At 41.1% G+C, this 15,995-nt stretch overlaps 1 protein-coding gene across 1 annotated transcript in view; it reads left to right on the plus strand.

The window, feature by feature from the left end:
* The window catches only part of mmp17a (matrix metallopeptidase 17a), an 86,899-nt gene that overhangs the window by 28,241 nt on the left and 42,663 nt on the right, over positions 1-15,995 (plus strand). The window contains exons 2-3 of the mRNA XM_077623129.1: positions 10,220-10,352; positions 14,145-14,289. Coding sequence (XP_077479255.1) covers positions 10,220-10,352; positions 14,145-14,289 — 278 coding nt within the window. The remainder of the gene's footprint in view (positions 1-10,219; positions 10,353-14,144; positions 14,290-15,995) is intronic.

Genomic DNA, 15,995 nt, shown 5'->3' on the forward strand with positions numbered 1-15,995 from the left:
GCTGGCGCAATGAAGGGTGGTGAGAAGAAAAAGATGATGCTAATCGATATAAAGCATGAAATAATAGAAAAACATGATAATGGTGTACGCGTGACTGAGCTGGCTTGCCAACTTAAAATTAAAACTTATTTTTAAGTGTGTGTACAGTTGTCTAAGTTCATTTAAGTTAAATTTAAAGTTTCTGTTATGTTACGTAGTGTCACAAATGGGTAAACCGAACGTATAATAATTTTACATTTTATTGCAGATCATAACCACTAGATAGGTATTTCTTACTTTGTAAGAGTAGGTGGTGAATTTGAATAATTAAAAACATGTTTTTCCATTGTAATATCTTATTTTTGATTTTTTTTTTACAGTGGGTGTTCCAGGTATTACTGTACTTATATAAAGTCCAAATTCTCTCACTTTAAATGGGAAAGAAAGGGCTTTTTCTCGATGTTCCCAGTTGACTTTCACTGTCCACCAACACTCATATTATTTGCAACTGCAATTTCCTGTCATTCTTTTTGTCACACACTTACACACACACATGGAGTGAAGGAACATCTCTGATTAAGTGTGACCTTGGGGTCAACATATACTGTTGCTGTCATGAATACACACCAGCAAGCATTTCATTTTCTCGCTCAACAAACAGCTTCACACGAAGTACTAGCTAGAAGTGGGAATTTTGCCAAAACAATACCTTTCCTTTTTTTACTTGAGCCTATATTATAACTCTACTTAAAAGAAAGTGCCTTTAGCACAATACAAATTGTTGGCAGGAAACACACATTCAATTACTAAGACCTCACTATACAGGAAACAGAAAATGTCCTTTCGCAACAGTATACCAAGTGTGGACATCATGCTGCACACGTCAGAGTATTGTTGACATTTTCTTTTTGACCTTGAAATAAAGTCAGCTGTTTTAAAAGAAACTATATTGGGAAGGTCGCCTTGGTGCAAGCTATAGCTCCAAATTTGCGCATTTTCCACTGCCAACCACAATTTACAAATTGTTTTGTCAAATAAAGCAAAATAATATGTCTGTATGAAAGTTCAAGACTTCGAAGTCATCAGGGAATTACTTCAGGTTAGCTTATACAACAATAACTTTAATTATTTCCACTTTGTGAAATAGACCATCAGAATAAAGTAAAAATAAAAATAATATTTCAGGTTTTGGAATGTATTTTAGGTATTAACTCCATTTTGACTGTGAGTAAAAGTGGATTAGATGTCTATTGTTATCAATCGGAGTTAGACACGGTTATACTTAATAGTACCAGCTTTTCAAGTGGTAGAGGATTTGATGTCTAGAACTGTCAAAGGAAATGAAAGGGCTACAAGCAACAAAATAATCCAAAAGTATAAAGATATTCCAAAATATTTATACTTGTATTTACATGACTGAAAACATTCGAGAGTTTTCTGCATTTGTTTCAAAATGCGCAAAGTAAAAACACATTTAATAATAATAATAATAATAATCGGACATAGGCCCTGTCGTCAATTATCAACAACACAAAAAGCCTACTTATCATCACACCCAGAAACTGTGTGTGACGAAATTGGTGGTGCTTCTCCATAAGCTGCGTTTACTCGGCAAAAGACCTAAATAAGTGCAAGTTACGGACTTGTAATTTGGCATTCTGCTGTTATGGATACAGGCCGCTTACCTCTCACTGTCTTTCACTTACCTTACCTTCAGTCAGCTAGTAGGAGGCAGATCACCACGCAAACATCTTTTCATATTACCGCAGAAGGGAATGTGTGTTATGTTACCGCAAGTTTAGATTTCTGATGGATGTGGGGAAAAAACTGTCCTTAAGCCTATTTGTCCGTGCTTTGTGGGACCTATAGCGTCTGCCAGAGGGCAGCAGCTGGAACAGATTGTGACCAGGGTGGTAAGGGTCCCCTATGATGTTCTTGACTCTGCTGAGGTAACGAATTATTATTATATTATATATTATTATAAACGAATTTATTGCATGTTTTTAGAATTTGAATTCTTAGTGTTGCTTTGTTTTACAGATGGAAACTAGCTCGCTGTCAAATTATGACAGAGTTTACGGTTGATACTTTGATATTAGATATTTAGATATTAAACTCTCTCTCTCTCATGATTATAATTTTGAGAGCTGGTTTCAACAGTAACAACCCGGCGACCAAACGTCCATTCTACCAAACGTCCGTTCTACCAAACGTCTGTTCTACCAAACGTCTGTTCTACCAAACGTTCGTTCTACCAAATGTCCGGTCGACCAAACGTCCGGTCGACCAAACGTCCGGTCGACCAAACGTCCGGGGACCAAACGTCTTTCGACGAAACGTCCGGGTACCGTTTCCTTTAAGTGTATTATATTCAACAAACTCCTTCAAGGAGTTTCAATTCCTTAAATTATACACTGGGAAAAAAAGAGTTTATTTAAATTTAAGAGTCCATATTCGACACAATTAGGATGTTTACCTTTGTGGTGGTTTGCAATTTTAATTCAAGGTTTCAAAAGTTAGTGTAATGCCCTTAATTCTTTGTTAAAGTATATCATTTGAAATGATTCAACATCACATGCAACTGAACAGTCCATGACCTGAGAAGCATTTTCCGAATATTTTTTTTAGCATGAAGAAAATAAAAAGCAACAAATTAAACAACTAAGAGCCCTGAATTTCGGTTCCGCCTTTTCACAATACCCTGAATTTACTGAACATTTACTGTCTTACAGCAAAGCGAGCATTGCTTATACCGTAAGTACAGTGCTACCTGTACATACGCAATTAATTCGTTCCAGAAGTGGCCAATGGGATGAGTTAATGGGGTAGCCAATGTATGCCCACCGGAATGTTAGGAGATCGTTCATATTCGTTTTAGCATTACCAAAATCGACTTTTACATCGAACTCTATTGCGGCAATTAAAAAAAAATACTGGACAAAGGAGATTTCGGGGATGTTTGATTTCATTTGACGTTTCGCCACTTAGATTTATCTTGGAAAAAAAGGTTTCTCATCAAAACTTTTTGTAACCTAAATATTTTGTATCTAGAGACAGAGAAAGGGACAAAGACAGAGAGAGACAGACAGAGACAGAAACATTTTTTTTTTTTTTCTGGGCAGCCTGTGTGGGTTTTCTCCGGGTACTCCCGTTTCCTCCCACTTTCCAAAGACGCGCGTGGTAGGCTAATTGGACACTCTAAATTGCCCCTAGGTATGAGCGTGAGCGTGAATGGTTGTCCGTCTACTTGTGCCCTGCAATTGGTAATTCAGGGTGTCCCCCCCCTCTGCCCTGAAGTCAGCTGCGATTGGCTCCGGCACCCCCATGACGCTAGTGAGGATTAAGCAGTTCAGAAAATGAGATGATATATTTTTTTTCTATAGATTATACTTATATAGCACTACATTAGTATTCCAAATGCTTGGCTTGACAACCTTTTAACAGATGGGACGTAAAGGTCTTGCTTTGTCTCTAAGGCACTAACAAACAGTGTCAACACAAATGTGACCCCACTCCACCATACCCAAAGTGAAGTTGTGGGATCACTCATTCATGTCAGTTAAAGTGGCTTTCTTCTCACAGCTGGTCTCTGAGGAAAACAGAAAGGTTCTGTCATCTCACAAGCAGGGAGGACAAAACTCGTTGTGTTTTATGAGGAAACTCATGAGAGGCGGGCTGCACTTTGACCTTTGGGGGAACAGGAAGGAGAATCTTTAACTTCTGACAGGATGTGTTCCATGATGTTCGATGGCTATTAGAAGCTAGTTAATACAAAATGCTCTTTGTTATGAATACTGTTGTATAACAGTCATTTTCTTTCTTTTCATGAGGTCCTCACTCTTACCATTACAATGCAAAACTGTGGCAGTTGAGATACTGCAAGTTCAGCACTATATAGCGCATATGACAATAAGCCGCACTGCCGCATATGTTACAACATTTTCACAAATCCTTTAAAAAAAAGCCCACATTAGAAAAACAGTTCCTTGCATTTACAAAAAGGAAACCTCTAGGTCTTCAAAATGCCAGCTCTAGCCCTTGCATAGCACGTTTATTATAGCACTGTGCGACATTTCATCAATAATAATAATCGGACATAGGCCCTGTCGTCATCATCAACAACAAAAACCTATTTGTCATCACACCCAGAAACTGCGTATGACGAACTTGGTAGTGCTTCTCCATAAGGTGCGTTTTCTCGGCAAAAGACCTAAATATATGATAGTTACGGACTCGTAATTTGGCATTCTGCCGTTATGGATACCTCGCATCACCCCCCGAGCGGGTCACTTACCTCTCACTGTCTTTCACTTACCTTCAGTCAGCCAGTAGGAGGCAGATCACCACCCAAACATCTTTTCATATTACCTCAGAAGGGAATGTGTGTTGTGTTACCGCTAGTTTAGAGTTCTGATGGATGTGGGGAAAAAACTGTCCTTAAGCCTATTTGTCCGTACTTTGTGGGACCTATAGCGTCTGCCAGAGGGCAGCACCTGGAACAAATTGTGACCAGGGTGGTATGGGTCCCCGATGATGTTCCTGGCTCTGCTGAGGTAACGAGGGCTGGCAATGTCTTCCAGAGAGGGCAGAGAGCAGCCGACATCAATCAAATAATCATAAATCAAAACCTAGTCAAAACATCAGAGATCATCTGTATTGGGATTAAGCATTGAATGGAGACTCCCTGGGTAATAAAGTCCTCTGACTGCTTGTTCAAAATGGCTAATTAGCAAACTAGTGTAGAAAACAATGTACAACCATCTGATTTATAATTATTTGTTTGTAGCGGCGGTCATTTCAAACTCAATAAGAGGCCATTTTTTGTCTAAACTCTGACAAAGTTAGCTTTATGTGCTTTTGGTAGTATTCGTCTTAATTTTGTCCATGTGTAACATGTCCATATTGTCCATTGGTGTCACCTGTTGTTGCCTGTTACCGTTGTGTCTCAGCCTTTCCGTTGCCTTGTGTGTCACCCACCTGTTCGTAATGTCTCGTTAACCCATGTCTGTGTATTCAAGTCCACTTTGTGTGTTCATTTCTTGTTGCTTCCTTGTCAATGCCTGAAGGAGAATGAGAAATAAGCGTACAGATATAAAAAATAAGCTAAAATCTAAGTCAGATTTTGTGCCTTTAGTGACATTTATTAAGATATTTTATTCATAGATATTAATCATAAAATTTTATTATGACTACATAATTTTTGTGTAGTAGACATGCAATCCACCTGCTTATAGCAGGTGTGATACTGGTGTGTGCCCATAGCGAACATTTATGATGTTGCTCACACTAGTCCTCTGTGTGCTCAAGGAGGTTGTCTGTATGCCCAGACATGTGAAAAATTAGAGGGAATCTTGGTCCCAGGTATTATATTTATTCTATGGCTTTTGGTTCATGTTTATTTTTGGACTCTGCTATACCACAATTCCTGGCCACCCTGTATTTTGGTCTATCCTATTTTCACGTCCAGCACTACGTGACAGAAGCAGTTTCTGTGAAGCGCAGATTACAAATGTATAACTATAATTTGAAACCTCCGTCAATGTAATGCTGCTTTATTTTTTAGCTATACTGTATCTTATTGACTTTAGAACAGATTTTTTTAACCTTCTGTTTAAAAGCTGCAAAATCCTACTGGCTAAGGAGTCTGCAGTTATTTCAGGCGGTTATACAGTCAATGGCCAACTCCGCAGTTTATAGTGTGTGAAATCATGGTCTCTGCTTTAGTTCAACATTTACGAGGTTGTACAATTTGAGACTCAGATAACCTCTCCTCTCACAGTAGAAAGGTTTTATTGTATTTTATTTTATGCGATAGGAATAATGGAAGGTTTTGACGTATGTCACTATTTTGTCTCCTTCCTTTGATGGCCACCTTACATTAAAGGGTGATAGGGAATGTTTTGATGAATTAAAAAAATAAATAAACTAAGCCAGTCATCAAATTTAAGACCACCTAGGGGAAACAAAGCATGTGGCTAGTCAGCTGTTGGCCATGTTGAGAAGCTTTGTTTTTAATTTAAATGGTGCTCCAACTATAAAATGTCAGATGAACTCCCCCTGCACTTGTATGCTTGATAAATGCGTAGACGAAATGTTTTTACGGGCACCTGAACTATTTAATATTGTCCATACAATTGCCAGAGCCAGAATTGGAGAAAAGAAATCCTATTAAAGATTTTATTAGTCTTTCTGCGGTGGCCTGGTGAAGAGAGTGGTTAGCGCGTTGGCCTCACAGCTCTGGGGTTCTGGGTTCAAATCCAGGTCGATCCACCTGTGTGGAGTTTGCATGTTCTCCCCAGGCCTGCGTGGGTTTCCTCCGGATACTAGTCTGATTGGACATTCTAAATTGCCCCTACGTATGGGTGTGAGTGTGCATGGTTTCTTTGCAGCTCACTGCCAATCTTTACGCAAATCCCTAAAATTGATGATGAAGGAAAGTTTCAGGCAAAAGCAAGCACGTAATAGAAAAGGACCCTGAAATAATCTATGGAAACAAAGAAGAAGCAGAAGACTAATTGGCCCACCGGTAATGACTTAAAAAGCAAACAAACAATGCAAAATCAATACTTCAGCCACGAATAATGCAAAACACATGCAAAGTTGTAAGGCATCGAATGGGCCTTTTTTAATTAGATGCCTGCATATCACAAACCAGGTAGCAAAGTCGCAATAAAATGGATAATGACGGATTTCCATTTAGATAACTTTGTGGTAATGCCTTCACGCGTATGCTTCATCTTCACCTTCCTCCTTATGCGAGGTCGGTTTGTGGGGGCAGAAGCCTCACTAGGGAAGCCCAGACTTCCCTTTCCCTAGCCACTTCAGCTCTTCCAGGAGGTTCTAAATGCGTTATTGGGGAAGACAGGGGACATAGTTTGGGGATCCCGGTGGGATGTGCCTGGAAAACCTCAGCAGGGAGGTGTCCAGGCCGCATCTTAATCAGATGCCTAAGCCAACTCATCTGGCTTCTATCTGGAGGAGTCTGGGCTCATTTCAGCTGCTTGTATCCGAGATCTTTGATCACAACCCACAACATGGGACTATGGTTGAGGGTAGGGACACAGGTCGACCGGTAAATAGAGAGCTTTGCCTTTCGCCTCAGCTCCTTTTACACCAATTTGGACCGATGCAGAGTCTGCATCACTGCAGACGCTGCATCATCTCCTGCTCCATTCTTCCCTCACTCGTGAAAAAGACCCCTCAATACTTAAACTTCACTTGAGGAAGGACCTCCTTCCTCAACCGGAGAGGGCTTGCCACCTTTTCTCAACTGAGGACCAGAGGGATCAGATTTGGAGGTGCTGATTCTCATCATGACCGCTTCACAATCAGATGCGAATCGTTCCAATGGAAGTTGGAGATCGCAACCTAATGAGCCCAACAGAAAAATATCATCTGCAAAAAGTAGGGATGCAATACTGAGGCCATCAAACCGCTGTGTCTAGATATTCTGAATATCTAAATAAATAAGCAGCGAGTGGTTAGCGCGTCGACCTCACAGCTCTGACGTCCTGGGTTCAAATCCAGGTCATGTCCATCAGTGTGGAGTTTACAGATTCTCTCCGGGCCTGCGTGGGTTTCCTCTGGGTACTCCGGTTTCCTCCCACATTCCAAAAACATGCGTGGTAGGCTGAAAAAAGCTCTAAATTGCCCCTAGGTATGGGTGTGAGTGTGCATGGTTGTCTGTCTCCTTGTGCCCTGCGATTGGCTGGCCACTGATTCAGGGTGTCCCCCGCCTCTGGCCTGTAGACAGCTGGGATTGGCTCCAGCACCCCCCGTGACCCTAGTGAGGATAAAGCGTTTCAGAAAATGAGATGATATATATATATATATATATATATGTACATACATATATATATATATATATATATATATATATATATATATATATATATATATATATATATATATATATATATATATATATATATACGTACACATATCTCCATACATATCCGTATACATACATATATACACATACTACACATTCAGTGAAAATTACAGTGCATTCCCCTTCATTGTGCATTCTTTGACTTGTGCAACTTATACTCAGATGCAACTTTTAGTCCAAAAAATATGGTATATAAGAATTCACTTGGTCTCAATGAGGAAGCCTTCCGTCAAGCTACTTTCATGGGAAATTCCTAGCAGGAGTTGTATCACACAATTTCTATGGTGTTGCCCTTTTTCTCTGGCTTTTTGTTGTTGTTGTTGTTTTTGCTGAAATCCCTATTTTACAACAAGCGGCTTCATGAAACACACACGCACACAAGCTTGAAAGGAGGCACCTTTTAAATTGGAGAAAACATTTTTTTTGTTAAGCACGTCAGTTTTTGGAGGCATTTACAGACATAGGCAGAAATGCTGAAGCTGCCTGAGAGAGACTTACCTGAAGGTTAGTCTGCTAACACACTCAACCCTGAATATTAATTCAAGATTAGAAATGTTGCTGTCAGTGGCAGAATAAACAGCACGCTGATTTATTGCAAGTTGTAAATGCTGGCATACTTGCTTTAGTTAAAAACAGTTTGCAAAAATGAGAGAGGCCAAGCAAAACTAGGAAGATGATTTGTCAATTTGGAGGTGTCTTCGCATGTGTGCCCCTTCCACACAACACCACCAACAACAAAAACTAAATTGCCCAGTGATGAATTACGATAAGAGGCTTGGGAAGGTTTTAACACAAATACAATTTCATGGCAAAATGAGTCCAGAAATATCACTGCGGTGCAGTGGCTCATAAGCATTAACACAGACTCAGCTCTACTTTTGCTTCCACAAATGTGAATTTAAAACAACTGGAACGATCAACTGTGCACCCAAGAATGACAAATTACTGTTTGCCTTTTCACTGTCTTTGCTTCCCAGTGAAATTAGCCAACAGTTGCCGCTATCTTGTATGTCTTACGCCTGCCACAAAGGTTGGTTTTTGTCTTCATTTGAGTGAGCAGAGCAGGATTGTGCATAAATGATTGAATTTTCTTACAGCAAGTTTGGATATGAATGTTCTTGGGCCAAGAAAGAATTCAGCTAAATTTGATTTCAGATGAACGTATTGGCTTCACTTACGTTAACCTTTGCCATTGACGGTGGTAGACGTCCGATTTATGTTGACTGTGAGGTGCAGAGTACTCAGTACTCATTTAACCCATCGGCTGCCATTGACGGCGGTAGACGTCTGATTCATGTTGACTGTGAGGTGCAAAGTACTCAGCACTCATTTAACCCATCGGCTGCCATTGACGGCAGTAGACGTCGGATTAATGTTGACTGTGAGGTGCACATCGAGAGTATTAGTATATTAAGTGTATTTTTTTGTAAACCAGACAGCTCGCCGAACAGACACATCGAGACTATTAGTATATTAATTGTAATTTCTTGTAAACTGTGTGTGTGTATTTGTGACATTCTAAAGTGTTTAATTTATTATTTTATTGAACAAATAAAAGTCTTAGTATACTTTTAGCCCGCGACGACGCCAGACAGCTCGTCGAACAGACACATCGAGACTATTAGTATATTAATTGTAATTTCTTGTAAACTGTGTGTGTGTATATGTGACATGCTAGTGTTTAATTTGGGAAAATAATCGTATAAAATCCGGCAACGAATTGTCCATCGACGAAATGTCCGGTGACGAATCCGGCGACGAATTGTCCGGCGACGAAATGTCCGGCGACGAAATGTCTGGCGACGAAATGTCTGTTCGACGAACTGTCCGGCGGCAAACTGTCCGGCGGCGAAACGTCCGGGGACGAAGTGTCCGTCGACGAAACGTCCGGTCACGAGTAAATCGACATACGAGCTCGGTCCCGGAACGCATCAAGCTCGTATCTCAAGGAATTACTGTAGTTACCTCAGTTAACATGAGTCCGGACTCGACGTGGTGCAATGAGGAGACTGAATGTTTTCTTGATATTTACACATAAAATTGACTTTGCAATACCTGATTCGGAAAATATCCCGCAAATACTTGTAATTGGATGAACCATATGATTATAAACATGAATATTGCAACCTGGCGCTTCGTGACTGTTTACTCTTGTATTTTAGCGCGGTACCATGCCCAGAACATTTTGTCCAACGGTTGAGCGCTGTTTGCAAAATTTGAAACGTGAAAAAGATCAGCACCTAAAAGTCTGGACCATAATTTTTTTTTTTTTCAAAAAGAGAACTATGGTGTTTCCTGGTTTTAGAAATTATTAACTGAACTATATGTTTTACACGCTTATCTCTCTAGGACTGGCTGAGCAAGTTTGGTTACCTCCCACCTCCTGACCCAGTAACTGGCCAGCTTCAGACCAAGGAAGCCTTGACAAAGGCTATCAAAGCCATGCAGAAGTTCGGCGGCCTCAAGGAGACCGGAGTTTTTGGTACATACATGTTTACCTAAGTTTTTTATGTGCGTCCCAACAGCATTTGTCAAAGACTGTTGGGTGCAAATGTATTATCTCTCCCGAGATTGTACTGAGGTGAATATAACATGGTGACAGTCTAAGAATGATAAGTGCACATCCTATGCTGCCTCACAAACATACCATAAATCTTCATACACCCTGATAAACAGTGCAGTTCATTTTACGGGTTCCTTTCTATCTCACACTAGCACAAAGACTATTTTCCCATCTTACATTGATCGGTGTTGGGAAAGAAGAGCCAGACAAATCATTTTCGCGACCCTAGTGAGGATAAAGCGGTTCAGAAAATGACTGAATTACAATACATGACTGAATTACAATACTCACAAATGTATTGTAATTCAGTCATGTATTGTAATTCAGTCATTTTCTGAGCCGCTTTATTCTCACTAGGGTCGCGGGGAGTGCTGGGGCCTATCCCAGCTGACTTCGGGCCGGAGGCAGGGGACAACCTGAATCGGTGGCCAGCCAATCGTAGGGCACGAGGAGACGGACAACTATTCATGACCACACTCATACCTAGGGGCAGTTTTAGAGTGTCCAATCAGCCTACCTTACATGTTTTTGGAATGTGGGAGGAAACCGGAGTACCCGGAGGAAACCCACAGAGGCCCGGGAAGAACATGCAAACTCCACACAGGTGGACCCACCTGGATTTGAACCCAGAACCCCAGAGCTGTGAGGCTGACGTGCTAACCACTCAAGCCGCTGGGCCGGAAATGTATTGTAATGTACACTGTAATTAATCTTCGATGATAACCCAGATGACAGTGCGTTACACAGATATTTATATTGTTGGGGGAAAAAATAAAAAAATTAAAAAATTAAAAAATCAAAAGCCTTTATTGTCATCATACACAGCTGTGTATAACAAAATTGGTAAGCTGGGAAGCAGCCAAAATAAAATTTGAATGGAATAATTTCAACAGAGGAAATTCAAACCAAAAGACGTACTGGTCCACTCTGGTCAGTTAAGTGGCACAAACATGCAAAACATGGTGATGTGTGGACAAAGTTTTTTCACGACAGCTCTGACTGCTGGATCTGATAGTCTTCTCGATTATGCATAATGTTATTGCAAGGATGTCTTGTACCTTTTACGTACAAGTACCATCGTGGCTCTACTTTTGAATGCCTTTAGGTATGAAATTTTCAGGTTATGAAACCTTTTGAGATGCAAATGAGTGCCTCAAAATACGAAAACAAGATCCAAGTTAAGAAAATGTCAAAACTTTTCCTGTATTTATTATTTTATTTTGAGTGTTGCAGATGCATTGATTTCACTACACTCTACTGGGCTCTCATTGGCTGTCTCGCAACAACAGCTCTCAGTGTTTCTGGATTCTCGTATGTCCCTTTGATCGCCGTTCATTGTTGTCTGCTTGAATGTGTGCTTGGAGGAAGCTGTGGCCCAGTGCCTTCAACAGACTCGCAGTCGAGCCTCAGCCTGAACCGTAGGCTGTGGTGGGCGAAATTGTGTCGCGGAGGCATGCGATGGGGCTGGTGGTCAGTAAGGAGAACATTGATGAGTTGGTCGAGGGGCACCAAAACGAACTCTCAACGGAGCAGGAGTTAATGCAATGCTCAGAAATACATGAGGAATTCAGGCGGCTGAGAAGGAAGCAATCACCATTCCAGCAGCACAAATCAGAAAAAAATGGGGGAGAAATTTCCGACTTCGTGGAAAAACCATCCTGTAAAAGTGTTTACAAGTCGTGCGATGCCCACTTTGACAACGTTGTGTGCATTTTAGAAACGTTATTAAAAGTCGTCAAAGGCAATTGTCTTTAGATGATTTTTTCTCAAAACGTCCGTAAACAAGCACTGCCAAAGGGGAACTTAAATCGAAACAGGTAAGAAGCGAAAAATAAAATGATTGAAAAATTACATGCCAAAGAAATCATAAAACATTAATGAAAAAGATTAAAACTTCAATTGAATGTTGTTTTGAATTCTTAATTTTAAGTATATTAAATGTGTGTTCGTGTGCTCTCTGCCTCTGCTGATTAAGGTTAGCGTCCTGACACTTTTGCCCCTGCACTTCAGCACGAATAGATTTTGCACGTTTATTCCTTTTAATGGCTTATCAAAGAAAAAAAGATAAATTTCTCTCATTTTTGTGTGTTTCTCACATCTTTCCTACAAAATTGGGACACAGTGATCAATTTTAAAGGGTTTAGTTGGTAGTTTTGTGAGGACCATGGAACGAATAAGATAATTTACATATAAAGTACTGCTCTACATACGTAATTTTCAACTTGGGGAAAAAGCTGTTTCATTTTGCAAGTAGAGGTATGACTACCATGAAATACACATGAACGGGTGAGTGGTGCCAATTATCAAACTCCACACAGGTGGACGTGACCTGGATGATCCCAGGACCCAAGAGCTGTGAGGCCGACACGCTAACCACTCACGCCACTGAGCCGCCCGAGTAGTAGAAAGTGTACATGATAAATCTGGGTGTCTTTAAAGGCTGAAACAGTTTTAGTGTGCCACAAAGGAGTTTGCTATCCTCTCATTTGCCACTGTTTTTGTTTTGGTGTTAATTCGGAAAATATAGCTTTAAAGAAGATTTGATTATACAGTTTACGTTCCAAAAACATGATTGACTTTATATGTATGCTGTTATGATTCTTTGGGTGAGTGAAGTGGACTTGGACCCAAATGCAGGTAAAACAGGCGGACACAAGGGGGTGCGGGTGCACTAAGGTTTAATAAAAAAAAGTTGGTTCACAAAAAGAAATCCTTAAATACGAAAACATAACAAAACAAACTTACTGGGGAAAAACATGAAGGGAAGCAGCACACCAACAAAACTCAAACAATACTCTGACTCGGGTTGACTGAGACACTGGGTTTCAACAAACCAAAAGGGGTTGACAAGACAATCACAACACTTATGTCACATGAAGGAATGCGAGCAGGAAAGACATAGCAGTATTGTAGAAAATAACGGTTAATCACATAGACAGAGATCTGACCAAAGAACCACAATAACAACAAAAACCCAGAGTGTCCAAACAAAAACCTGAGTCGGGCTGGCCCGCCCTGGAAACGCTCTAGAAGGGTGGCGGGCCACTCTCCACGTCTGTCTGCCCCAATGGCATCGCCAGTGTCATGTCCACCATTAGAGTCGGCGACTAGTGCCGGGACGGCCGCATGAGAATGGGACGCCAGGCCAAGCGCAGGAGAGCAAGGAGCCAGAAGGGCACTGGAGAGCTAGAAGCCGGGACCAGTGGAGGGTGGCTGGTGGAAGCCTGCTGGAAGTTATAGGTAGGATAGAGGTAATCGTCAAAACTCCTACCTATGATACCCCGCAGTCCACCACGCGGAGGTCCGCAATAGATGGCCAAACGGGAGTACACGGAAAAACCATTCAGCCATGAAGATTAGAGGAGGGAAGATTGGTCAGACTAGGATGTGATAGGACGGTAGGTTTGGATGCAGTGTTAGTGATGTCTAGTAGGGAAGCCAGTGTCATGACATCATCTGTGAGCGTTGGTGCTAGTCAAACTCCTTATCATTGTGTAATCACTAATCCTGGCACCAACAGTTATATATACCAGTGTGATACCTAATCATGCATGTGCCCACTGCAATGTGTGTTAGTCATGCGCATTAGCAATTTTTGCTGTGTCACTAGCAACATCATGGTATGTTTTGAATTTAGAAGACTTTTTTTATGGATTTTAATTTATAATTTGATGTATTTGATTCATGCTGAACACCTTTGTTTCTTTTCAGATCAGGCAACATTGGGTCTAATGAATACCCCCAGATGTTCTCTGCCAGATGTGCCTGTGACAGAAGGGACAATAGGACGACGGAAACGCAGCCTGAACACGCTGAACACGCTGAATAAATGGACCAAGAGGCATTTATCTTGGAGGTATTGAACGACAAAAAGGCCTTTGCTTGAGTTCGATATTGTACACTGAATTGAATGCTTTTATTGTCATTACACAAGTATAATGAGATTTAATGCTTTCACCAAATAGTGCACAAATAACAGTAGATGGACAACATGACAACAGTTTGGCATAGTAGACCCTTTGATTCTGTAAAGTCCATACAGTTGACTCTGCCTATTGCTAATCACATTAGCAGAAACCGTATATTCACACTTATAGGGCCCACATAAAAGTATACGTTTTTTCTCTAAAATGGACGCTGCGCCCAATCATTCGGTGTGCGCCGTGTGTTTGCACTAAATTCAAAAATTTGTATGAACCTGACAGCTTGACTGATTCGTTTCTTGCCGACACGCTACTTTATGTGGTCAACCCCGCGGACGTTCATGTTCTCGTGGTCAAATGAGCAGACCCTAAAAACAGCCCGCCCCCGTACTCTAACCATTACGGTAAATCCATTCAAAACATCCCAGTGGTATTGTAGTGGTGAGGCAGTTGACTTCCGTTTTCTCGTAGCGCTTTAAATCCTTCAAAAAAACTCTCAATAGTAAAAAAAATTACGCCATATATACAGAGGAAAGGCTTGACGTGAATGACAAGAGGATACGGGTGTGAAAGCTTGGAAGATAGACTCAAACCATGGATTGAACAGAACATGAAAGAGCACCCGGGAGAAGCAATGTCGCGAAGGGCTTTGGGGAGGGATGGATGTCAGATGGCAAACATAATAGTAGTGACATACAAACACTGGCAGGCAGCGTCGCATGAGTTACGTGACAATTTAGAATGTATTGTGGATAACTGGGCCAAAGTGTCGGCGAGCACTGTAGTTTGAGCTATTACAAAACCCCACGTCAACAACTCTGACCCTAACATTGAGGTAGACCCAGCATTGTTGGATGGCAAACTCGCCCATTTGGCCAAACTCTTTATGTCTGATACAGAAGATGAGGGACTTTGACGAATTGGTAGATGTTTGAATGCTTTGACTTATGTTACCACAAATACACATTACGTTAATAACAAACAATCCAACTCAGTTTTGCTCCTGTTGCCTTTTTAAAACATACATTAGCATACATGCTTGCATATGTGTCATGCTAGCACTAGCATGTGTCATGCTAGCACTACCATGTGTTGCAGCCATTGAGCCAAAGCGGCTTGTGTATGGGTAAAATACAGAAATTGCACCAGCAAATGGCACAGCGCCTTTTCAGTCAGTTCGCCCATAGGCGTGAAAATATGATAATTTTCAAGCAAGTCATATTTTCAATTGGTCATTCTTACTGTTGTAACACAGGATTACTTGTAATTAGGGGAATGTTTACATGAGTCTATTGATTTCAGAATCACTGTTTACTCCAGGGGTCTGGTCGGCGGACGAGGGGTTACCACGTCGACCGCACAGTTCTGGGGTCGTGGGTTCCATCTCCCTGTGTGGATTTTGCATGGTCTCCCGAGGCATGTGTGGGTTTGCTGTGGGTAGTCCAGTTTCCTCCCACATCCCAAAAACATGCCCCTACGTATGAGTGTGATTATGAATGGTTGTCCGTCTCCTTGTGCCCTGCAATTGGCTGGCCACTGATTTAGGGTGTCTCCCGCTTTTAAGCTACACTGTGTTAAGATAAAGACCTAGCTTCTCCTGAAAAAGGTTTACATTAGTATGGACTTTAACCCTGGCCAC

Source organism: Stigmatopora argus, chromosome 16 (genome assembly GCF_051989625.1).
Source record: "Stigmatopora argus isolate UIUO_Sarg chromosome 16, RoL_Sarg_1.0, whole genome shotgun sequence".
Lineage (NCBI taxonomy): Eukaryota > Metazoa > Chordata > Actinopteri > Syngnathiformes > Syngnathidae > Stigmatopora > Stigmatopora argus.